The following is a 26,887-nucleotide window of genomic DNA, read 5'->3' on the forward strand; positions in this document are numbered from 1 at the left end:
TCTCATTCGTTAACTATTCCCACTCACACAGTGAACAGATTAGCTTCTTAACCCCGTGTTCACCCAAGTTACAACTCTCAGACCACCTTCCTGTCAACAGCTCAATAAACTTTTCTCTTTTAATGGCTTTGACAAAAAGTCTTCAACCTGAACTGTTAACTGTTTCGTTTCACAGATGCAGCCTGGCCTGCAGAGTTTTCTAGCATTCCGTGTTTTTATTTTAGATTTCCAGCTTCTGCAATTTTTTTAAGCTTCCATTTACTAAGTCCAAGGCTGAGACCTATACTATGTGTGAAATTCACAGTAAGCAGTATACTTGGTAATAATCCATACAGCAACGAGCACAAAACAGAAAAATGGTGCTGTAGCGGTGTGCTACACGCAGCGCTAAAATTACGACACGGAGTCGGTAACTTCAGTCGAAGGAAAAAACTTTATTCGAAAACTTCAGCCTCACTTTTAAGCCTCTGTCAACCGGCCCCCCATGGCGCAGAGGCTCCAAAGCTCTGTGCTCGCAAACCCCCGTAGGCTATCTAATTGTGAGTCGGTTCGGATACACTAGGAAATGGGTCGCCACATAACCCCCCCCCCCCCAGAACCGGCGATACACCCCCCCAATGTCCACAGTCTGGGCCAGAACCTGCTTGGGAGGTCGGCCTCTGCGCCGAGGCGCCGGAAACTCGGCCGGTTGCGCCAGGTCCACATGGGCCGGTTTGAGGCGGTCCACCGTGAAAACCTCCTCTTTCCCCCCAACGTCCAGCACGAACGTGGACCCGTTGTTCCGGAGCACCATAAATGGCCCCTCGTATGGCCGCTGCAGCGGTGGCCGATGCCCGCCCCTTCGTACAAACACAAACTTACAGTTCTGTAGGTCTTTGGGTTCGCAGGTCGGGTGCCGCCCGTGCTGTGAAGTGGGTATGGGGGCCAGGTTACCGAGCTTCTCGCGTAGTCTGCCCAGGACTGCTGCGGGTTCTTCCTCTTGCCCCCTTGGGGCTGGTAGGAACTCCCTGGGGACGACCAGGGGCGCGCCGTATACCAACTCGGCCGACGAGGCGTGCAGGTTGTCCTTGGGCGCTGTGTGGATGCCGAGTAGGACCCAGGGAAGTTCGTCCGCCCAGTTGGCTCCTCGCAGGCGGGCCATGAGGGCCGACTTCAGGTGACGGTGGAAACGCTCCACTAGCCCGTTCGACTGTGGGTGGTAGGCAGTTGTGTGGTGCAGCTGAGTCCCCAAAAGGCTGGCCATAGCTGACCACAGGCTGGAGGTGAACTGGGCGCCTCTGTCGGAGGTAATGTGGGCCGGGACACCAAAGCGAGATATCCAGGTGGCGATCAGGGCTCGGGCGCAAGATTCGGAGGTGGTGTCGGTGAGCGGGACCGCCTCTGGCCATCTTGTGAACCGGTCCACGATAGTCAGGAGGTAACGCGCTCCGCGCGACACTGGCAGGGGGCCCACGATATCCACATGAATGTGGTCGAAACGCCGGTGGGCGGGATGGAACTGCTGCGGTGGGGCTTTGGTGTGCCGCTGCACCTTGGCCGTCTGGCAGTGCATGCACGTTCTGGCCCATTCACTGACCTGCCAAACGAACCTGCTGGAAACCATCCGGACAGTTGTCCGGATGGAGGGATGCGCCAAGTTATGAATGGAGTCGAAAACGCGGCGCTGCCATGCTGTCGGGACGACTGGACGGGGCTGGCCGGTGGCGACGTCACAGAGTAGGGTCCTCTCACCTGGGCCCACGGGGAGGTCCTGGAGCTGCAGACCGGAGACTGCGGTTCTGTAACTCAGAATATCCTCATCCGCCTGCTGCGCCTCTGCCAGTGCCTCAAAGTCTACCCCTTGGGAAAGGGCATGAACGGTAGGGCGAGAGAGCGCATCCGCCACGACATTGTCCTTACCCGAGACGTGCCGGACATCCGTCGTGTATTCAGAGATGTAGGACAGGTGGCGTTGCTGGCGGGACGACCAGGGGTCGGATGCTTTCGTAAACGCAAAGGTAAGCGGTTTGTGGTCCGTGAACGCGGTGAAGGGCCGACCTTCTAGGAAGTACCTGAAATGCCGGATTGCCAGGTAGAGCGCCAACAGTTCCCGGTCAAAAGCACTGTACTTGAGCTCGGGTGGCCGCAGGTGTTTGCTGAGAAACGCCAGGGGTTGCCAGCGACCTGCGATGAGCTGCTCCAGCACCCCACCGACTGCCGTGTTGGATGCGTCCACTGTGAGGGCGGTAGGGGTATCCATTCTGGGATGTACTAGCATTGCGGCGTCCGCCAAAGCTTCCTTCGTTTGAACAAAAGCGGCGGCGGACTCCTTGTCCCAGGTAATGTCCTTGCTCGGACCTGACATCAGGGCGAACAGGGGGCGCATGATCCGGGCAGCTGAAGGGAGGAAGCGGCGGTAGAAATTGACCATACCTACGAATTCCTGAAGGCCTTTGATCGTGGTGGGTCAGGGGAAGTGGCAGACCGCATCTACCTTAGCGGGCAGAGGGGTTGCCCTGTCTTTAGTAATCCTGTGGCCCAGGAAGTCAATGGTATCGAGTCCGAACTGGCATTTGGCGGGGTTGATTGTAAGACCGTACTCACTCAGTCAGGCGCAGAGTTGACGGAGGTGGGACAGATGCTCCTGACGACTGCCGCTGGCTATGAGGATGTCATCCAAATAGATGAACGCGAAGTCCACGTCCCGTCCCACCGCGTCCATTAACCGCTGGAACGTCTGTGCGGCATTCTTCAGGCCGAACGGCATGCGGAGGAACTCGAAAAGGCCGAAAGGGGTGATGAGAGCCGTTTTGGGGACGTCGTCAGGATGCATCGGGATTTGATGGTATCCCCGGACGAGATCTACCTTGGAGAAGATCCGTGCGCCGTGCAGGTTTGCTGCAAAGTCCTGAATGTGCGGCACAGGGTAGCGGTCCGGTGTGGTAGCCTCGTTCAGCCTGCGGTAGTCGCCGCACGGTCTCCAGCCCCCCGTCGCTTTGGGCACCATGTGCAGAGGGGAGGCCCATGGGCTGTCGGACCGCCGGATGATCCCCAATTCCTCCATCCTCTGGAACTCCTCCTTCGCCAGTCGGAGCTTGTCCGGGGGAAGCCGCCGAGCACGGGCATGGAGGGGTGGTCCCTGGGTCGGGATGTGGTGCTGTACGCCGTGCCTGGGCATGGCCGCTGTGAACCGCGGTGCCAGAACCGATGGGAACTCCGCCAGGACCCTGGTGAAGTCGTTGTCGGACAGCGTGATGGAGCCGAGGTGAGGGGCTGGCAACTGGGCTGCACCCAGGGAGAACGTCTGAAAGGTCTCGGCGTGTACCAGTCTCTTCCTGGGCAGGTCGACCAGCAGGCTGTGAGCCCGCAAAAAATCCGCACCCAGAAGCGGTTGGGCTACGGCGGCCAGTGTGAAGTCCCACGTGAACTGGCTGGAGCCGAACTGTAGCTGCACCTGACGGGTGCCATAGGTCCTTACGGTGCTGCCATTCACGGCCCTCAGGGGGGGACCCGGTGCCCTGCTGCGGGTGTCGTAACTCGTCGGAGGTAAAACGCTGATCTCAGCCCCAGTATCGACCAAAAACCGGCGTCCCGACCTCCTATCCCACACATACAGGAGGCTATCCCGATGGCCAGCCGCCGTAGCCATCAGCGGCGGCTGGCCCTGGCGTTTCCCGGGAACTTGCAGGGCGGGCGACAACGGCGGGCTTCTGCGCCCCACCGCTGGTGGTAGAAACACCAGTGTTCATTGGGCCGGGGGTTGGCGGGCTCTGTGGCCGGGCCTGGACTGGTTTGCTGCCGGGAGCGTGGCTGGGTGATCTGTGCGATGGACGCCCCGCTCACCTTTTTGGCGTTCCACAGCAAGTCCGCCCGGGCTGCCACCTTCCGGGGGTCACTGAAATCCGCATCGGACAGCAGCAGGCGTATGTCCTCGGGCAGCTGCTCCAAGAAAGCCTGCTCAAACATGAGGCAGGGTGTGTGTTCGTCGGCGAGAGACAACATCTCATTCATTAAAGCCGATGGAGGTCTGTCGCCCAAGCCGTCCAGGTGCAGTAAACGGGCTGTCCGCTCGCGCCGAGAGAGTCCGAAAGTCCTGAGGAGCAGGGCTTTGAATTCCGTGTACTTGCCGTCTGCCGGGGGCGATTGTACGAACTCCGCGACCTGGGCCGCTGTGTCCTGGTCGAGGGAGCTCACCACGTAGTAGTAGCAGGTGTCTTCTGAGGTGATCTGGCGAACGTGGAATTGGGCTTCGGCTTGCTGGAACCATAGGTCAGGGCGCTGTGTCCAGAAACCTGGCATGAACAGAGGCGGCGTCGGTCATTTCTGGTCCAAAAATCGTTTGGACCGTCGGGGTCACCAATTGTAGCGGTGTGCTACAAGCAGCGCTAAAATTACGACACGGAGTCGGTAACTGCAGTCGAAGGAAAAAACTTTATTCGAAAACTTCAGCCTCACTTTTAAGCCTCTGCCAACCGGCCCCCCATGGCGCAGAGGCTCCAAAGCTCTGTGCTCGCAAACCCCCGTAGGCTATCTAATTGTGAGTCGGTTCGGATACGCTAGGAAATGGGTCGCCACAGTGCAATGATTGTAGTGCAGTCTGAAATAGTGTAAAAAGAACTGTTAAAGTAAGAATAATGGAGGCAAAATTAAAAGTCCTAGAAAGTGGCAGCACTACTGAGAAGGGGATGTAAACATCATCGAAATGTTCCCTCAACTTATGGACTCACTTTCAAGGACTATTCATCTCACCTTATTGATATTTATTGTTTATTTATTTATTATTATTTCTTTCTTTTTATATTTGTTGTCTTTTGCATAATGGTTAAATGCTTAAGTTAGTGCAGTCTTTCATTGATTCTATTTCGGTTATTATTCTAGTATAGATGTATTGAGTATTCCAACAAGAAAAAGAATCTCAGGGTTGTATATGGTCATATATGTACTTTGATAATAAATTTACCTTGAACTTTGAAAGGAAAAGAAAAAAATCTCTAAAATGAGAAAGAAAAATATCAAGTGATAGCTTACCATGGCGGTTAAAAACAGGATTAGAACGTAACAGATTAAATAATTTTACTTGATTATAGTTCATTTGCAATACCAGCAACATACATTGGCTTACTGCTTTCACTCTGATACCATGGCATTGTCATGTAAACAGATTATTCATTCCTCCACTGGCAACCAATAGGGACCCTTCAGCATCGACAACTTGCAATAGATATTTGCACCACACAAAATGAGGAAAGCTGTGCTGGTGTTGCTGATACCTGGTGGGCCAGAGATAGCAGGGAAACAATACCTGCTGGATCCGTTTCAGCTTTGTACAAACACAGAAACACCTTTACTCACAGGACAAGATAAGTAAAGGATGACCAAAGCAATGAGGCAATGTATACAAAGCAATATTTCTATGTTTTTTAGATTGGGAAACATGTTGTAAATCTGAGTTTGAGATGTGCACACTGATCTGTCATGTGTTCTTTGTAGTGGACCATCAGATAGATTGGCTGAATGGTTCTATACTTCTGAATCAACATTAAAGGTTTATGTTCACTGGCTAGATCATGTCCACCAGCTGACCTCATACACCACTGTATGCGCTCTAAAACCTATGACCCTGTTTGAAGATGAATGACAAGTTTCTGTTGGCAGTCTTTGACATTGGCACCGAGTTGGCCAAAATAGCATAAAATTATCCGATCAAATTTGAAAATCCATTTTGGGTCACCAAATTTAAAATCTCCACTCCCCCCCCCCCCCAATTTACTACAAACAATCAAAAGAACTGAATATCGAGTAGTGCAATCAGTAAGGGAGAAAGATGAAACAACTAGTTAACTGCAATTAAAAAATTCAAGGACTGCTACTAAAAATTGCCCATACCGTGGAATTTCTATCAACTTGTAGAATAAAAGGGTTTTATTGATGATATCCTCTCCAATTTAAAAACAAACATCTCATGCATATTAATTGTGTTGGCAAAATCTGTTCTTTGAGAAGTTTGCTGCTTACTCACAGAACAGATAAAATAGGTTGCTCTGGTTAGCTTAAAGTAGCTACTTACTAAAGTAGAACCAGGAGTACACTGGGTGGGAAGAAGCAAGGGAGGTAACTACAGAATGCAGAATGAAAAGCCAACATTTCAACAGCTGCAGATGTGTTGCAAATGCAAGGCAAATGTACATTCAATGACTTTCACTACTGATCTGAAAACAGTGCTTATAAATAACAACACGTATATTTACTCATGCTGTAGAATGAAGGGTGCAGTCAATGGTGCATGGTTTGAGGAGTCAAGTCAAATTTACACATTGGTTGGAAAGTTGTTTTGGATTACAGCCCAGACTGTCAATTGATGGACTGGAGGTTCATAACCGGGGACTCTTCTAGAAACTGTCTGATGAGGCTAAACATTCTGGAGCCGTATGCTTTCCCTGCTAATCCAACAATGGCTGCTTGCAAAGCGACATAAATAAAGAAGGGCTATATGAGTGATTGCAAAATGGTGATGCATGCTTACAAGGGCCAGCAAGTAATCTCGTATGTAAAACTAGGACTACTGGCACACTTGTATGCAATACAGGAGCAAGGCATTTAGTAATCCCACATCTTTGCTTGCTGCTAACCTGGTGGTTCACTTTAAATAGCACTCGTTTAAACATAAGTAGGTTTTCATTAATTGCCTCCATCCTGTAATTGCCAGATAATTCAAATGTTGAATTCATCTTTTAAGTACTGTTCAAATTTTATACCCAGAACCAGTAATGATCTGCACTAATTGAATGGAAGTAACAGGCTGACATTTCTTACAGGCACGTTACTATGGCAATTGCCTGATGCAAGGTGGCAGGTCTCCAACTGGTGCTTAAAGGGCAAAATGACCATAAGATATAGGAGCAGAATCTCCTATATTCGGCCCATCAAGTCTACTCCAAAAGCCTTATCCAAAGAGATCTGCCAAATATCATTGTAACATAAAACAGTGATTAAAAAAATAATCACTTGTCCAATGTCCACTGTGACAGGAGTTAGTTCAATCAGGAGTATTCTTCTGTGATCAAGTATCAAAGTGCTACAAAGATCTTTGATGTTTAAAATGGACTCTTAGCAAAGTGGCAGGACTTTTGCAGAAATAACATTTGCAGACCAAACAGCTCAAGATATAAACTAAGAAATGTGTAAATGGACAAAATTCAAGTAACAGAACCAAGTGGCCATGCACCCCAAGCCATTCAATGACAACAAAGCTAGTTCTGTTCAACACCTGCTTTTCTAATTAATCATCAGATTTCTCAACCCCTTTAGCATCCAAGAACTAAAATAGTCAAAGTCCTGTGTGGTGAATTGCAAAACTTTGACAGCTCTCAACATTTCCTCCCATCATTCTACGGGGCTTGGGATGGACAAGCTTGCCCCTATAACCGGCCTCAGAGTAAAAACTGGCAAGAGAACTAAAAGAATTGCTTTATTGAAAGGGTCAGAAAATTCTGGAATACTCAAAATGGACTGAAACTCACTCAGTATATTCAAGCAGAAAATAAGACTTCTAAAAATTAAGTGAATTGAAGGTTCCTGGCTGAAAAAAGGCAGCACTGAGGTAGAACATTAACCGTAATGACAATGAAAAGCACAGAAGGTGTGAGGGCCAAATGTCATTTCCTACTTATACGATTCATATCCTCATTTTTGACACAATGTGTAGAAGTTGATCTTGTTCTTTTCCTTCTCAAACATCCCCAGCTCTTTTTGCCTCTCATTTCACCTCCCACTTTACTTTCCATTACAAAAGCAAAGCATTAAATCCAATGGCAGAAAAATCAAAGGCAACAAAAAAATCTGTAGAAGCTGGAAATCCAAGGCAAAACACACAAAATGCTGGAAGAACTCAGCAGGCTGGGCAGCAACTATGGAAATAAACAAACAGTCAATGTTTTGGGCCTGGACCCTTCATCAGGACAAAAAAAATCGAGAAGGTAGGGGGAGGGATGAAGTAAAGTGCTGAAGGAGGGGGAAATCTGACAGGAGAGGGTAAAAGATCCTGTGGGTGGTGAAGGGGGGGTGAGAGTGAAGGGTGAGAAATCTGTACTCTAACCATCAATATATTATCACATATTCCATCTTATTGTTTAAAGCAAACCTCCAGCTGATTCCCACAATCCATTCTCTAAACATCATTTATCTGTAACAGTCATTTTCAGGTTTGATCTTTCTGATGTTCTCCTTTCTGGTTTCTCAAACAACACCAAGCTTAAATTCCGATTTATACAGAACTCCACTGTACAAATTCAAGTTTATCGTCATCCTTATCATCAGGTGAGGTACTGGCGAATTGGAGGATAGCTAATGTTGCTCCACTGTTTAAGAAGAGCTCCATAAGCCAGCGAGCCTGACATCAGTGGTGGGTAAGTTAATGGAAGGTATTCTAAGGGGCCCGATATAGGAGTATTTGGATAATACTCATTAGGGATACTCAACAACACTTCACGTGTGATAGGTTGTGTCTGACCAATCTTAGAGAATTTTCAAGGAAGTTACCTGAAAAATTGATGAAGGCAAGGCAGTGGATGTTGTCTACATGGTCTTTAGAAAGCTACCTGACTAGGTCCCACATGGGAGGTTGCTCAATTCGATTCTATGGCTTGACATTCAAGATGAGGTTGTAAATTGGATTAGATATTGGCTTTCTGGAAGAAGCCAGAGAGCAGTACTAAATGGTTGCCTTTTTGACTGGAGGTCTGTGACTAGTTGTGTACTGCAGGGATCAGTGCTAGGTCCATTGTTTGTTATCTAAGTCGATAATTTGGATGGCAGTGTGGTTAACTGGATCAGCAAATTTGGGGACCACACTAAGACTGGGGGTGTAGTGGACACTAAGGAAGACTGTCAGAGCTTGCAGTGGAAGAAATGGGCTGAAAAAGGGCAGATGGAATTTAATGCAGACAAGTGTGAGGTGTTGTACTTCAGTAGGACCAACCAGGGTAGGACTTGCCCAGTGAATGCTAGGGCACTGAGGATTGCAATGCTAGGGCACTGAGGATTGCTGTAGAACAAAGGGATCTGGGAATATAGCTCCATAATTCATTGACAGTGGTGTCACAGGCAGATAGGATCATAAAGAAAGCTTTAGGCACAGTGGCCTTCATAAATCAAAGTATTGAGTACATGAGATGGAATGATATGTTGAAGACATTGGTAAGGCTTAGACTGAAACATTCCATGCAGTTTTCGTCACCTACCTACAGGAAAGATATAAACAACGTTGAGAGAGTACGGAGGAAATTTACAAGGATGTCACCGGGACTGGAGGACCTGAGTTTGCCTGAACATAGAAGATTGAGGGGAAGATTTGATAAATGTATACAAAATTATTAAAGGTATAGATAGGGTAAATGTAAGCAGGCTTCTTCCACTGAGGTTGGGAGGGACTACGACTAGAGGTCATGGGTTAAGAGTGAAAGGTGAAAAGTTACAGGGGGTGCATGCGGAGAAACTTCTTCAGAGGGTCGTGAGAGTATGGAATGAGTTACCATAACAAGTGGTGCATACAAGCTCGATTTCAATGTTTTAAGTTGTCTGGATTGGTACATGGAAGGTAGAGGTACAGAGGGCTATAGTCCCAGTGCAGGTCGATTAGAGTAGGCAGTTTAAACGGTTCAGCATTGACTACATGGACTGAAGGGCCTGTTTCTGTGCTGTACTTTTCTATTACTGTACATATAAATTAAACAACTTTCCTCTGCACCAACAAAACATACATCACACACAGCACATAAAAGTACCACAAGTTAATAACATATAACTCAGAGTGCATGCAGTGTGCAGCACAGGTAAACAGGGTCCATGCCGCAGCTCATACTAAATCCACTCATCTAGTCTTCTCCCACTGACCTCTGCTGGCTGAGGGAGCTGTAGAAATTAATACATCAACAGCTTGGATTTGGTTGCATTGCCCCCAGAGTATTAGCAAGAATGGAATCGGAGAAAGCAGTTCAGAAGTTATGGAAAGACTTGGTCAAAATATACTTCAAAATTTCCACATGCAGGAAGAAACAATTGCCGAGATATGTTTGGCAAAAACTGCTAAAATAGTCAAAAATGAAAGTGAAAGTGCTCTAAAATGAGTAGATTTGATGTATAATATAGTCACTTAATAAAAAGAGGCAAAATTATAAAAGGCAAAGAAAAATGCAATCAAAGTGAACTTCAGCTCTGGTTGCCAAGGTATGGAAACATTACAGTAATAGAGAAACCAGTCCTTATTGTCACTGGTCAGACCTAGGAGGAATAACAATACTTTGTCCTAACAGTAAGGATTCTATTACTGACAATGAAGAATACGGTTACAGAAGTGGAAGAGTGTAAATCCAAACCATAGTCCTTAAATAGCAAACATCAAACAAGTAAATACAAATTAACACCAGTAAAGTTACTGAGCAAGAACAGTATGGAAGAGTACAATGGACATTTCGGTCCCAAACTTCCACTGTACTCTTTTCCTTGATGCTGTCTGGCCTGCCGAATTCCTCCAGCATTTTGTCGGTGTTGCTCAGATTTCCACCATCAGCAGACTTTCTCTTGTTTGTGATTGGTACCCTTTCATATTTCACATTTTTAAATGAAGTTACTAAAAATAATGTGGCAATGCCAAGTAGGTTCAGACATCTATGTTCTTTTTCAAATTTCCAGCTCCAACAGTTAAGAATGCATACCTAAATTCAATATGCTACATTTTTCTGCATGCAGACTGTCTGAGAGAGACAACCACAATCTACAATCAGTCAAACCTAAAAGTGTGGCAGCTGTGGCTCAGATGATAGCACGCTTACTAGCTTTAACACAAAAGCCTAGGGTAACACTCCTGTACAGAACTGAGAGAGCTCCACTGAGATGGTGTCATTTTCAGGTTTGTTAGTAAAGCAAGAATTACGTATCTACCATCTTGTGTGTACACAGAAGACTACCACAGATTACAGATCATATGATTTCAAAGAACAAGACCTCTCTTTGCTACTCCAACTAATAGAGGGCCTTTATTAAAAAGGAACATTTTTTGAACATTATCAGTACTTGTGTGAGGTGGCTGTGCACAACAATGATTGATGCCAACTTTATACATAAAACCTTCCTTTGACATTTTTCTTTTCTGAAGGTGACTAATGGAGCTAACTATTTTTCCCTCTTTGTCTAAAACAATGCAAACTGCTGGTTATTTAAAAAAAATTTCATTTAGTAATCCAAATAATTAAGAGTCTTCCCACTGCCCCAGCATAAAGCCAGATATAAAAATTAACAGTTTTTCTAGAGGCTGACTGGCGTCAGCAAAATGCACCCCTCTAATGGAGACTTAACTTCCTGTCAGTGAACAAGTGTGGTTTTCACCAGCGGATGTCTACAACAGGGAGTGCCTTTGAAGCCATTGTGCAAAATTAGAATGAAGTGCCATAACAGCAAGTGTTGAAATATTGTTTAAAACAACCACATCAAAAAGTTCTCCATTGACAACTGATGAAAAAAAATTGTAGCGAAATTCTAATTCCAGCCCCTGAATGACTTGCATCCTACGAACAGTCATAGTAAAAGCACCAAATAAAAACATTATGAGGAACAATCTAAAAAGATAAATTTATCACTATCATTAAGATACTGTCACATTATTACAGGATTTACCAGTCTTATTTGCTATAAATACACATTGATACAAGTTGATCTTTTCCATGATCACTTCAGCAGTGAGCTTTTGCACATCTTGAGTAAGTAGCCACTTCATGTGATACATATGACAGAAAAGAAGGAAACAAGCAATTGCCCTAGCTACCAAAAGATCTTAATATAGCTACATTTTATTCAAACTTTCAAGCAAATTGTGCAAACATTATCTTGTGTGAAATGTTGCTGGGACTTGAGAACCTGTTACAGGGAAAGGCTAAATGGGTTAGGACTTTATTCCCTGAAGTGTAGGAGAATGAGGGGAGATTTGAAAGAGGTGTACAAAATTATGAGGGATATAGATAAACGCAAGTTGACTTTTTCTATGAGATTGGGTGAGACTACAGTATAACTCATAGATCAAGGGTGAAAGGTGAAATATTTAAGGGGAATCTGAGGGAGAACGTCTTCACTCAGAGGGTGGTGCAAGTGTGGAATGAGCTGCCAGCGAAGTGGTGAATAAGAGTTCAATTTCAAAATTTAAGAGACAATTGGATAGGAAAGATATAGAAGAGTTTGGTCCAGGTGCGAGTTGATGGAACCAGGCAGAATAATGGTTCAGCATGAACTAGATGGGCTGAAAGGCCTATTTTTGTACTAGTAGTGCTCTATGACTATGATCCTACAGTGCACCTTTCATATTGTATGACTGAAATATAATTAGATTAAACCCATAAATTTATCTTCACTGTAATTCCAAAGCAGACATTTCAAGGAAGGTAATTTTCAATACATTTTTCAATTCTCATTCAATGGGCCATAGCTCAGTGATTGGACTCTAAATGGCAACTCAGTTGTAGTGGATTTTAACCCAATTCTGGAGCTTTCTTATGAACCAACATGACATCAAGAGAGTGCAGCACTGCCACCTTACTAATGAGTCCTCATTTACCATTTTGGATGGATGCAAAGGATCCCACTGCTCTATTTTAATGAGCAATTGGAGTCTTTGTGTCCTCAGTCCAGGCTAAATCTTATTTCTTAACTGTCAAAACAAAAACAGATAATCACTTCATTCCTTTCATTAGTATTTGCAGGACTTTTCTGCAGACAATCTGCCCGCTAGGTTTTCTATATTACCACAGCAAATAATTTTCAATGAGACTACCTTAGCTATGATTAGCTTCAGGATATCCATTGGTATTCTGATGGGCTTAAATTCTTACTTCCTTATAGAAATTGTTACTTCCCTGTTCTGTCCTTTGACAATAAACAAATCAGCTGTGAAACACAAAAATATAAAAACAGGCATTTATTTACTCAGTTTCAAATTGCATTATGTTTTGGGGAAAAAACTTTAAACACTGATATTTTGGCGAGAAAGAAACTCTCAGAAGTGTACAGATTAGAGAACATGGATGGGAGGAGTTTGGATGGTGGGGTGAAGGAACCTTGGTTGACAGGGGATGTAGGACTTTTGTCAGGAGGAAGAAAGAAGTTTACTTAAGTTTTAGGAAGCAAGGGTCAGACAAGATTCTGGAGAGTCATGATAGCCAGGAAGAAGTTGAAGAAAGGAATTAGGAGAGCTAGAACAAGGCATGAGAAGGACCTGGCAAATAAGAATAAGGAAAACCAAAGGCATTCTGCATGCGAAAAATAAGAGAATGACTAAAATGAAAGTAGGACTAATCAAGGATAGAAGAGGAAACATATAGTTGGAGTCAGAGGAGGTAAGGGATGTACCTTAATGAATATATTGCTTCAGGGACTTTGACATTTGTGACAACAGCGTAAAACAGGCTGAAATGCTAGAAAATGTCAATGTTGAGATGGAGGATGCAATGGAACTTTTGAAAAACAATAGGGTAGATAAATCCTCACAGCTGATGGGATATAATCCCAGGTTACTAAGGGAACCAAGGGAAGAGACTGCAGCACCTCTGGTGATGATCTTTGTCTCCTCACTGGCCAGATCATTATTAGGTGACAACTGTTAATCCTTTTTCCATGTAAGGGAGTAAGGAAAAACCCTGGGATTAAAGACCAGCCAGTCTTATTTCAATGGTAGGCAAATTATTGGAGGAGATTGTTAGAGACAAGATTTACGAGCATTTGGAGATGCAAAGATGGCATGAATTTGCGAGAGGTACGTTATGCCTCATGAACACGACTGACTTCTCTGAGGATGTGACAAAGTCCAATGATGATGATAGAGCAGTGAATGTTGTGTATATAGACTACAGTAAGGTATATAAGGCTCCCCATGGTAGGTTCATTCAGATAGACAGGAAGTGTGGGATCTGGGGAAACTTCGTTGTGAATTCAGAATGGCTTTGCCCACGGAAGACAAAGAAGATATAGATGAAGCTATTCTGCATGAATGCTGGTGATCAGTGGTATTCTGCAGGGATCTGTTCTGGGAACCCCAATGTTTCTCATTTTAATAAAGGATGGATGAAGAAGTGGAAGAGTTGGTTAGTAAGTTTGCAAATAGCGCGAATGTTGGTGGAGTTATAGATAGCGTAAAAGGTTGTCATAGGTTATGATGGGACATTGAGGGGATGCAGAGCTGGACTGAGAATTAGCAAATAGAGTTCAATCTGGAAAAATGTGGAGTGATTCACTTTGGAAGGTCAAATTTGAAGGCAGAATACAGGATTAAGGGCATAGTTCTTAGCAGCGTGGAGAAGCAGAAAGACTGGAGTACACGTCCATAGATCCAAAGTGGCTGTGCAAGTTTAGAGGGTGGCTAAGAAGGTGTATGGTGTGTTTGCCTTCATTAATTAGGTTCAGAAGCCATGAGGAAATGTAGCAGCTGGAATTAATTGGAATATTGTGTTCAGTTCTGGTCACCTCATTATAAGGGTGCAAAATGTCAACAAAGGTTCTCAGTTATCCAGGTCAAGTAGTAGTGAATCAAGGCAACTGGACTTGTTGTGTTGCCTGGAAGACGTTTCACCACTCATCTGAGAGGTTTCTTCAGTTTTGATCAATGGTGGGTCATAAACTCTGAGGCTACATCCACACTAGACTGGATAATTTTGAAAACGCCGGTTTCGCGTAAAAATGATAGGCGTCCACACTATGTGTTTTAAAAAATACCTCTGTCCACAATGAAACTGATATTTCATCAAAACTCCTCCTACTGCGCATCCGCAAGACACATCTACCAAAAACAAGCGATGTTTGGTATTGAATCTCGCTGCGAAAGACAGTTATAAACTAGAAAAACTTAAATGACGGGCTCTTGCGCAGGAAGATCTAAAAGTAAAACAAAACAAATACTGAAGCGTATGGAGGCAACCGACAGGAAGTTCATGGACAGATTGACCGGGCTGACAACGAACATTGAAAAATCTGACTAACTCTGTTGCATTAATAAAGCGCCTTGTTAAATGTGTAAAACATGTCTGCATCAATATTATCTTGTACTTCCATACAATGTTACATTAGGCTGTTACACATCTATTGTCAGAGAAGTATTTGCATAAATAGGTAAACCACCTTCATACAAGCAAGGGCAGAAAACAGGGCAAAGTGAGCATACTTATTTATTCAGTAAGTTATGGGTCAAAGTATTTAGTGAGTACACTTCTAACTCTTCTGGCTTCAGTCTCATTGCCGTCTGTTCTGAAATTGTTAGGTTGCGTTCAAGAAAACAATGAAATGGCGCTCTGCCGTCTGACAGCGTTTTCAGATTTTTCCGGTTACCCTGTCTACACTGATCTGCCTGAGTGGTGTTTTCAAAAAATACCCACCCTGGAAAGTGTTTCTGAAAAGCTCTGGTTTCGGGGGATGAAAACGCCGTTTTAGTGTGGACGGAGGGTAAAAACGAAGAGAAAAGGCTTCGGTTACAGATTTATCTGGCATAATGTGGACATAGCCTGAGTTGTTTCAAGGCATAGCAAAACACCTGAGAGTCGTTAAGAGTCATAAAGGTAATGAGAGGGTTATTAATCTTACCTTTGCATGAATGGAGGTGTGAACTGTTGTGGAGGCGCCACACCGGGGCAGAGATGTTAGGACTACATTGCAAGTGGCTGATAGGTGGTGTCATACCCCTACCCCTTTATTCAGGGAAGTGGGATTTAAATCCCTGTGTTTTTCAAACCTACAAACACACTCAGACAGAAACCCATCCACCCTAAGGATCATACACCCAAACATAAATTGCTATCCAATGCAATGAGAACTGCACAGTTGGTATATCAGTGAGACAAACAACCACTTTACAAATGGATGGCCCAACACAGATCAAGACTCCACTGTGTATCTACACCTAGAGGACAAAAGACACTCCTTTAATGATAACAATGAGCACATTTTGGACAGGGAAGACAGATGGTTTGAAAGAAGGGTTAAAGAAGCCATCTTTGTCAAAATGGAAAACCCATCCCTGAACAGAGGGAGTGGGGTAACACCACCTATCAGCTACTTACAATGCAGTCCTAACATCTCTCTACCCTGTGTCTCCACAACAGTACACACCTCCACTTATGCAAAGATACAATTAATAACCCTCTAATTTACTCTATGACTCTTAATGACCCTCTTGTGATTGTAAAACCTTTAAACAACAGTTTATAAACCAGAAAACTACCCACCATGGATCAGAACCGAAGAAGCCTCTCGGATGAATGAGAATCTTCTAGACAACACGACAAGTCCAGTTGCCTTGATTCACTACTACTTGAAGGGTGCAAAAGCTTTAGAAGGGGTGCTGAGGGTGTTGCTTAGATTTGAGAACATATCTAACAGACAGTTGAGTGAGATAGGGCTTTTCTCTTTGGAGAAATGAAGAATGAGATGCAATTTGATAGATTGTATAAAAGATAACAAGAAGCATAGATCAAATGGCTAGCCAGAGACTTTTTCCCAGGGCAGAAATGGTTAATACCAAGGGGTCATAGTTTTAAGGCAATTGGAGGGAAGTATAAAAGGGGATGTCAGAGGCAAGTTGTTATTTTTAATAAACAGAATGGTGAGTGTGTGGATCATCCTACCTGGGGTGGTGCTAGAAGCAGATACATGAAGGGCATTTAAGAAATTCTAAGATAGCACATGGATGATAGAAAAATGGAGACTTATGTAGGAAACTGGATCAAACTTTGACTACATTAAAAGGTTGGCACATCATATGCTGAAGGGCTTGTACTGTCTGGCATCCTATGTTCTATAGTATTCATTCATTACTTATGCTGAAATACAAAGTAGCTTTGGAAAAATATCTAAGGATAGGGAACAATAGTTTAATAAGCACAAATGAAAGAGTTTGGATGTTGCAACCAACTATGGTGTGTGAAAACAAAGTGTGGAAAAATGCTATTTTAAATAATAGCTAGAAAGTTTCTTTGCTCATCTTCATAGACTAAACAAAATAGGAATTCAGATAAAATACTCATTACTTTCGCTTCAATATCACTACAGCTGTTGGCAAGCTAAGCAGGCAAGAGATTTTGGTAATGAGAAATACAAAATAAGTAGCAAACAAGACACCTTCAGTACAAGTATAACCAATCTATTTTGCCTGTCATGATCATAATCAACTCTAAATTCCAAATGCCATCTGTATGAATCTTGAACATGCAAGAGACATTGCTTCACTTTCCAAAAAATAATAAGTACACACAAAATACCTTCTTTTCAATAAATTCGGGAGTCAGCTCAGTTCTCCAATCAGGAGAAAAATAGATTCAAGTCACCACTGTTACATCTGATTACCAAACTATTGTCCAAACAGGACAGATTTCAACTTAAATTTTAATGGTAGAAGTCTTGAAGTTAGTTCTGACCATTATTACTAGCAGTCAGCCCTTCTTTATCGATCATGATCTCTTTGCAGGATGATCATCTAACACTGACCACACAGAGTCTTTACAGAACTAGTTTCATCTTAATTTGTAAATGTTATGATAATCTGGACCATTATTTAATCTGGCAAGTGAAATTTAAAGCCCTGGTCAGAAAGGCAGACAAAGATGATTGCAAAGGTCAAGTTAAAGGAGACAAACAATGCAGGGAACAATTTAAATTAACAGTTCGAAAGACTCAATTTGCTGTCAATTTCCTGCCTGTTGTCCTCAACAAGAATGCCACAGGAAATGACATCATGAAAGTTAAACCACAACTGATTATAACCAAATTAAGCCTCGTAATATCTTGCAGGTAAAATAGAATAGTTTACCATTCACAGGATTAAATCATCACCTAAAAATGCTATTTAAACTAATTGTTTTTAAGCTATAGGGAAATCAATGATGACCTGTAACAATCAAGCACAATACTGGTCATAAGATTGTGAACTGAACATGGGACCATAGATCAGATAACAATCCCTGTTATAGATTGTACAGAGAAACCTCCAAAAACCGATTCAACATGCTTAGCTGGATTACCCCCACTCTGTAACGGAAATATGTTTCTCATACACACAAGTCATACAGAGCATCACATAGTTATGACTTTTTATTTCAACCCTCATTTCTTTAACTTTAACAACATAAATGTTTCAATGTATGTGTCTGTTCACGCTTTCATCGTATGCTGGGGAAAGTGGTTAGGAAACCACAACTCAATAACAGGAAGGTCATGCTTAACTGACTTTGTCAGAGTCCAGCTTATGGGACACTTAAAAAGAGCTACTCTACTTGGAGAAGTCAATAAGCATTTCCTCACACAAACGGTGGAACTAGGAAAATCTCAGCTACTCAAAATAACTGGGGAGATTGAGTTTAATTTAAAAGGAGACTTTCTGTTGTTAGGGAGGCAAGTAACAACCTTGGAACCAAAGCATTTATAGAAAGATGAGGATTAGAGCAGCAACGATATAACTGAATGTCAATATGCTTGAAGCAGTGAACTTTTCTCCATTTCACACTTTCAGGTGCCTTAAGAAAAGACAAGTGAATTGCAGCACATTATATGCAGAAACCACTTCGCTCAGTGATAGGCTACTGTCAATAACACATTAATAAAATGGAATACAGACCTCCAAAAGCAGAGGATCAAAACACACAGTTGCAAGAAAAAGTTTGTGAACCCTTTGCAATTACCTGGTTTTCTGCATTAATTACTCATAAAATGTGGTCTGATCTTTATCTAAGTCACAATACAGTAACAGACAAACACAATCTGCCTGAACTAATAACATACAAACAATTGTACTTTTCATGTCTTTATTGAACACATTGTTTAATCACTTGCAGTCCAGGCTGGAAAAAGTAAGTGGACCCTTGTATTTAATAACTGATGGAACCTCCTTTAGAAGCAATAACCTCCACTGAACGTTTCCTGTAGCTGCTGATCAGACTTGCACAGTGGTGAAGAGGAATTTTAGACCATTTCTCCATACAAAACTGTTTCAGTTCATGACACAAAATCTCAATTGGGGTTAAGGTCTGGACTCTGGCCATTACAACACACAAACTTTCTTCTTTTTAAACTATTCTGTTGCTGATTTACTCGTGCTTTGGACCACAGTCTTGATGCATCATCTAACTTCTATTAAGCTTCAGGTGATAGTCCGCTACCCTGACATTTGCCTGTAAAATGTCTTGATACAATTTTGAATTCATTGTTGCTCAAGGATTACAAGCTGTCCAGGTCCTGAGGCAGCAAAACAGCCCCAAACCATGATGCTCCTTCCACCATGCTTCACAGGTGGGATGAGGTTTTGGTGTTGGTGTGCAGTGCCCTTTTTCTTCTAAACATAGCAATGTGCATTTCTGCCAAAAAGTTCAACTTTTGTCTCTACTGTCTACAGAATATTGATCCAGAAGTGCTGTGAAATATCCAGGTGGTCACTTGCAAACTTGAGACCTGCAACAATATTTTTGTCTGGAGAGCAGTGGTTTCCTCAGTGGTGTCCTTCCATGAACGCCATTCTTCTTCAATGTCCTTCTTCCAGTGGGCACCACTTTAACAAGTTCTTGAGACTTCTGACTGTATGTGTCCTTTTTATAGGGCAGAGCCCCTCTATAATCCACACCTCCAATCTCATTGATTGGAACAGGTGACTCCAAATAGCTTTTGTAGAAGGCATTACTCCAGAGATTCACATACTTTTTTTGAACCTAGACATAGAAACATAGAAGATAGGTGCAGGAGTAGGCCGTTCGGCCCTTCGAGCCTGCACCGCCATTCAGTATGATCATAGCTGATCATCCAACTCAGAACCCTGTACCTGCTTTCTCTCCATACCCCCGATCCCTTTAGCCACAAGGGCCATATCTAACTTACTCTTAAATATAGCCAATGAACCGGCCTCAACTGTTTCTTGTGGCAGAGAATTCCACAGATTCACCACTCTCTGTGTGAAGAAGTTTTTCCTCATCTCGGTCATAAAAGGCTTCCCCTTTATCCTTAAACTGTGACCCCTCATTCTAGACTTCCCCAACATTGGAAACAAGCTTCCTGCATCTAGCCTGTCCAATCCCTTTAGAATTTTATACGTTTCAATAAGATCCCCCCTCAATCTTCTAAATTCCAGTTATTAAAGACGGTGATTGTTTAAATGGTTCTCAGCATTGATGAGAATTAGTACAATTGTTTGTGTGTTATTAGGCAAAGAGTTTGTTTATTATTGTGACTTCGATGAAAATCAGACCATATTTCACGAGCAATTAATGCAGAAAACCATGTAACTGCAAAGGATTCACAAACTTCTTCTTGCAACTATAGCTATATTCTGATGGAAACAGTTCAACAGCAAGAAGTGTGATAAAGATAATCAAAAAGAGCTAGAAACGACTAAAAGTTGTAAGTGAATTTTGACTGCGATATTTGGGCAATACCAAAAGTCAAGATCTAAGTGATGGTTTCTTCAATCTTCGTAATCATTCACATTTGAACAAAGGGTGGAAACTATTTTTATTCAGTCCTTTGATTATTTTGTTCAATATACATCTAACAACCTGTAAACATTTATGTGCTTCCTGAATGCTTCTGAAAACAAACCTTTAATAAGCTTCAGTGGTATTTGCCAAATAGCTAATCAACTCTAGAACAAAAGGGCATACCTACAAAGCTCTACCTCCTGAACTACAAATCAACTCTAGAACAAAAGGGCATACCTCCTGAACTTGATAGCTACTACAATGCTTCAGCACTTCAGCTCGCTTTATTTAATGAGATACCGTGCAGAATAGGTCCTTCAGCCCTTTGACAATCGCCATCCAGCAATGCCAAATTTAACCCTAGCTTAATCACGGGACAATTTACAAAGGACCAATTAACCTACCAAGCAGCACACCTTCGGGCCACAGGAGGAAACCCACAGAAGGAACGTACAAACTCCTTACAGTGGTGGGAAATGAACCCGGGTTACTGGCATTGTAAAGAGTGCTAACCACTGCACTTGCACCCACCTCTTTAGACACACAGCTGCAAGATTTTGCCTTTCACAGTACAGCTATGGAATTAAGGCCAATTGGATATTTGGGATTAGAGGATGAACTTTGTCCAGCACATTTGAAGTCTGCTGACCTCTCAATAATATACCTGATTTTGCTTGTAAGATTTGCCATCACAAGATCAACATAAATTCATATCAATTAACATCAACAATTGCTTAACACTGAGTAGGAGAATTAGGAGGTTTCAATTTACCTGCCACACCTGAAGGGTGTGTCACAATGAGAGAAGGCTCCAAGAACACTGGCTGACAGAACTAAAAATTCCTGGTTTCAATTCTGGAAGTAAAGCTCTGAGGGTTCTGATTCTGATTGTGTTCAGATCTGGTCGCTCATTATAGGAAGGAAGTAGAAGCTTTAGAGAGGGCCCAGAGGAGTTTTAGCAGGATGCCTGCATTAGACAGCATGTCTTATGAGCTAGGGCTTTTCTCTTTGGAGAGAAGGATGAGAGGGGACTTGATTTTTAAATTATAATTTATAGTATATTTTATATATTGCACTGTACTACAGCCACAAATGTCACAACATTTGTCAGTAATAATAAACCTGATTTTGAAACTTCAGCCTTTTCTATTTATAAAGGTAATCATGTCTGCAACTTGGTAATGTAAACTGCACTACACTTCTCAACTCACTCAAAGAAAGAATGAGATTTGATTCCAAATAGTGCCTGTTTTTATATATTTTGTTAAGTGCTCTAGATACAAGCATTCTTTTACATGGTAGAAATATTAAGATGAGTATTTTAAATCAACTTTCCATATAGAAGCAAACATGTTCAATTTATACAATGTGAGAAATTATCGTGTGTTTGGATTCCCTTTGTACTTTGCACAATCCTCCTAGACCAGGGGTCGGCAACCCGCGACTCCGGAGCCACACGCGGCTCTTTCATCTCTGTGCTGCGGCTCCCCATGGTTTGTTAGTTTTTGAAATGTAATTCGAAATTTGAAGATTATGGTGATCTTGTACAATCTAGATAAAACGTTGAGGCGACCCCATTTCCTGGCACATCTGAACCGGCTCACAATTAGCCACCGTTCCGGCTAAGGGAGATAGCCTACGGGGGTTTGTGAGTACGTGTCTTTTGGAGCATCCGCGCCCACGGGGGATGGGGGACGGGGCAAGGCTGTTTAGTTCGAATAAAGTTATCTTTGACTGCAGTGTCGTTATCTTAGTGCTGCGTGTAGCACACCGCCACAACGTGTTTTTTATCGCTATTAATATATGTCACCACTGCCAATCCCCGACACCCGCCAGTGCGCGATTTCTTTTAATTTTTCGATCGAAGGTAGGCTAACTATGGAGTAACCTTCAACTCAACGTCTTTTTTTCGGAGTTCAAAATGTTTTTGTTGCATGCAGAAATGTAATTTCGTTTTCTCTGCAGGAGTTCATCAATTTCATAAATGTAACACATTATAGTTTGTTTATACATAGCATAAAGGCAAAAAAAAACATTGTATGCAGTGTTATTTCATTTTAAATGTCAAATGGGTTTTGTGGCTCCCAGTGTTTTCTTTTCTGTGGGAAATGGGTCCATATGGCTCTTTCAGTGGTAATGGTTGCCAACCCCTGTCCTAGACAATGATAATGCATGGCTCTCATAATCCCATTACAACTCAAGCTACAGCATCCAGATAGCAAACAGTCAACTGCCCAACCCATCAACATGAAATCTGCTTAAGGGTTAACAGCACAAATCTACAAAGTGGGCTGGTTGGGAACTGGACTCACGTGGAGGTGATGGTTCGAAATCGTTCTTGCCCAGCTGTGTCCCAGATCTGCAACTTAACTTTCTCGCCATTGATTTCCACTGTTCTTATCTTAAAATCCACCCCTATTGTAGTTATGTAGCTGCCTATGGATAAAGGAAAGTAGAGCACAATTGCTTAAAATTCAACAGAGATATTATTCTGGTCCAAGTAGAGAAGTCAAAATAGTCTGGTGAATAGCTGAGGGAAGCAATTAGAATCATTACATTCTAGCATAAACAGTATTTCTGCAGATTGTGACAAGGCTTTCCCTTGAATGTTATGTATAAACATTGGCATTCCATTCCCCATAAAGTATAAATCATTCTAAATAATTTAAGGTGGCTTCTTAAGAGAAAGAATCCTGTAAAGATTGCAAATTTGAAATAATGGAAAATGCTGCAAATACTTTGACTAGGCAGCATCTGAAGAGAAAGAAACTACATTAACACATCAAGCTGTGACTTTATAATGAAGGATATCGGACCTAAAATTTTAACTGTTTCTTTCTCACATATGCACAACTTCGAACATTTCCAACATTTTTTACTTGAAGTTGGCTTTTGACCAGATCAAGACAATGTTCCACAGTAGTTGCAGTTACTGTGTTGAGAACCTCACACTCATGCAGAGTAAAAGAGAAAAGTGTTGATTAATCCATAATATTTCTGGTCAAACTGTTGCTCCTACACTAGAAAAAGCTTCTTGCACTCAGATGCTGGTATATGATGAGGAAATGCAAACAGGGTCAAAATTTAGTTTCAAACGAAGTTTAAACTTATCATGTACATGTGCCAGTTTTAGAAAGTGTTTCAGCATTGACAGTACACAAGTCAGCCAAGATATATCTGCACAAACATCAAATCACTATGGAATAAATGAATAAAGGAAAGGAACAAATGGCCAGTGGGAGGCATTTAAGAACGTGATCTCAAGAGCCCAGGGGCAGCATGTTCCCATAGGGTGAAGGGTAAACCTGGCAAGTTTAGGAAACACTGGCTAAAAAGATATATTGAGTTAAAGTCTGTTCCGAGCCTTATAGGCTTATGCCGGTTTCCGTGGCATGAAACGACTGAGAGTACGAGACTCCTCCCCCAGATAGGATGCCAGTCTATCGCGAGGTTAACCCCAGCATTTTGCCAGTACCCATTTTCAGCTGGGTAGACTGGAGCAATGTACGGTTAAGTGCCTTGCTCAAGGACACAACACGCTGCCTTGGCTGGGGCTCGAACTTAAGACCTTCAGATTGCTAGTCCAATGCCTTAACCACTTGGCCATGTGCCACACAGAAGATGCATTGAAGCTCTGGTCAAAAGAAAGAGGCGCACATTGGGCTTAGATCAAGGATGAGTGAATACCTTGATGGCTATAAAAAAATTAAGAATATACTCAAGGTAGAAATCAGCACCATGAGGTGGATCTAACAAGGAAGGTTATAGAAAATCCCAAGATGTTCTATAGCTGTATCAAGGGGAAAAAAAGGGTGACTAGGGACAGTAGGTCCCCTGTCAGATCAGCAGGGCCTCCTATGTCTCAAGCCACAGGTTAGGTGGAATGTTTAACAAATAGTTCTCCTCTGTGTTTACTGAAGAGAATATTATGGTTGCTTAAGAGATAAAGGAAAAAAAGTGGATATGGTTTAGAGGACATTCATGATACCAAAGAGGAGATATTTACAACCTTACAACATATTAAAATGGTCCCGACTGAGTGAATCTCAGACTTTGTGGGAAGCCAGAAGAGAAATTGCATAGGCCTTTGTCGAGATATTTACTTCATTATGAGCCACAGAAACTCCCAAAGGCTGGAAGTAGGCTGGAAGTTGGCTGGAAGACAGGTAGCAAGGACAAACCTAGGAACTACAGTTCAATCAGTTTGATATCAGTAATTTGGAAGATATTGGAGAGAATTCTGTGGGACAGGATCTACCACGATTTGGATAGTCTAATTAGGAGGAATCAGTATGGCTTGGTACATGGAAAGTTCTGCTTGATGAATCCTTAATAGTTTTTTTGGAAGTAGCAAACTAAAAGGACAGGTGAGGTTAGGTCAGTGGTGGTTATCTATTTGGACATTAGTAAGGCCTTTGGCAAAGTCCTGCATGGTAGGCTGGTCTGGAAGGTTAGGTCCCATGGAATGCAGGAAGAGCTAGTTCCGTAGATTGAAAACTTGTTCACAGGGAGGAAACAGAGGGTGGTAGTTGAAGTTTGTTTCTTGGAATGGAGTGGTGTATCATATGTGCAAATCTTGGGACCCCTGTTATTCATTATTTAATAATAATGATTCGGGTGCAAATGCACAAGGCTTGATCAGTAAGTTTGCAGATAACATCAAGTTAGGTGGTATTGTTCATAGTGAAGGAAGTTTCTTATTGTACATTACAGAAGGATCTTTATCATTTAGGTATCTGGGCAGAGAAGCAGCAAATGAATTTGAGGACAAATAAATGTGAGGAGGTGCATTTTGGCAAGTCACACCTGGGAAGTAATACTATGAGCGGTACGGCTCTGGAGAGTGCTATAGAACAGAAGAATCAAGGAGCACTATGTGCAGCATTTGTTGAAAATGTCTACCACAGGTAGACAGGGTGCAGTGAAGGACACTTAGCATGCACATCTTCATCAGTCCACTGAGAATAGGAGTTGGGATATTAATGCTCTATTTGTACAAGTTGTTAGTGAGGCCATAATTGGAGCACTGTGTAGTTTTGGTTACCATGTTATAGGAAGGATGCAGTTAAACTGGAAAGAGTGCAGAAAGGATGCTGCAGGGATTAAAGGGGCCTAGGTTACAGGGAATGGTTAGTAAGGCTCAGTTTTTATTTTCTTGTAACATAGGCATTCTACAAGTATGTGAAGAGCAAGAGGATAAGATGTGAAAGAATAGGACCAATCAAGTGGAAAAGTGTATATGGAACCAGAGCAGATAGCAGAGGTACTTAATGAATACTTTGCTTCAGTATTCACTACAGAAAAGGACCATGGCGATTATAGGGATGACTTACAGTGGACTGAAAAGCTTGAGCACGTAGATATTAAGAAAGAGGGTGTGCTGGAGCTTTTGGAAAGCATCAAGTTGGATAAATCACTGGGACTGGATGAAATATAAGCCAGGCTACTGTGGGAGATGAGGGAAGAGATTGCTGAGCCTCTTGCAATGATCTTTGCATCATCAATGGGGATGGGAGAGGTTCTGGAGGATTGAAGGTTTGTAGATGTTGTTCGCTTATTCAAGAAAGGGAGCGGAGATAGCCCAGGAACGTTGATAAGTTGATGGAGAAGATCCTGAGATGCAGGGGTTATGAGCATTTGGAGAAGCATAACATGATTAGGAATATTCAGCATGGCTTTGTCAAAATGCAAGCCTGACTGAATTTTTGAGAATGTGAGTAAAAACATTGATGAAGTTAAAGCAGTAGATGTAGTGTATATGGATTTCAGCAAGGTATTTGGTAAGATACCCCATGCAAGGCTTATTGAGAAAGTAAGGAGGCATGAGATCCAAGGGGACCTTGTTTTGTGGATCCAGAATTGGCTTGCCCACAGAAGGCAGAGTGGTTGTAGATGGGCCATATTCTGCATGGAGGTTAGTGACCAGTGGTGTGCCTCAGGGATCTGTTCTGGGACCCCTCCTCTTTGAGATTTTAATAAATGACCTGGATGAGGAACTGGAGGGATGGGTTAGTAAATTTGCACAAAGGTTGGGGGGGTGTCGTGGATCGTGTGGAGGTTGTCAGAGGTTACAGCAGGACATCAAAAGGACACAAAACTGGGCTGAGAAGTGGCAGATGGAGTTCAACCCAGATAAGTGTGAGGTAGTTCATTTCTGTAGGTGAAATATGATGGCAGAATATAGTATTAATGGTAAGACTCTTGGCAGTGTGGAGGATCAGAGGGATCTTGAGGTCCATGTCCATAGGACGCTCAAAGCTGCTGCGCAGGTTGACTGTGTGGTTAAGGCGGCACACGATGCATTGGCTTTGATCAACTGTGTTCAAGACTGAGTTCAAGAGCTGAGAGGAAATGTTGAAGTTGTATAGGACCCTGGTCAGACCCCACTTGGAGTACTGTGCTCAGTTCTGGTCGCCTCACTACAG

The 26,887-nt window shown here is 42.9% G+C and overlaps 1 protein-coding gene across 1 annotated transcript in view; it reads right to left on the reverse strand.

Annotated features, from left to right (window-relative positions):
- The window catches only part of rab35b (RAB35, member RAS oncogene family b), a 97,363-nt gene that overhangs the window by 34,666 nt on the left and 35,810 nt on the right, over positions 1 to 26,887 (reverse strand). Inside the window, exon 3 of the mRNA XM_059983221.1 lies at positions 22,775 to 22,898. Within this exon, the coding sequence (XP_059839204.1) occupies positions 22,775 to 22,898 (124 nt within the window). The remainder of the gene's footprint in view (positions 1 to 22,774; positions 22,899 to 26,887) is intronic.

This window comes from Hypanus sabinus, chromosome 10 (genome assembly GCF_030144855.1).
Source record: "Hypanus sabinus isolate sHypSab1 chromosome 10, sHypSab1.hap1, whole genome shotgun sequence".
NCBI classification, from domain to species: Eukaryota; Metazoa; Chordata; class Chondrichthyes; order Myliobatiformes; family Dasyatidae; genus Hypanus; species Hypanus sabinus.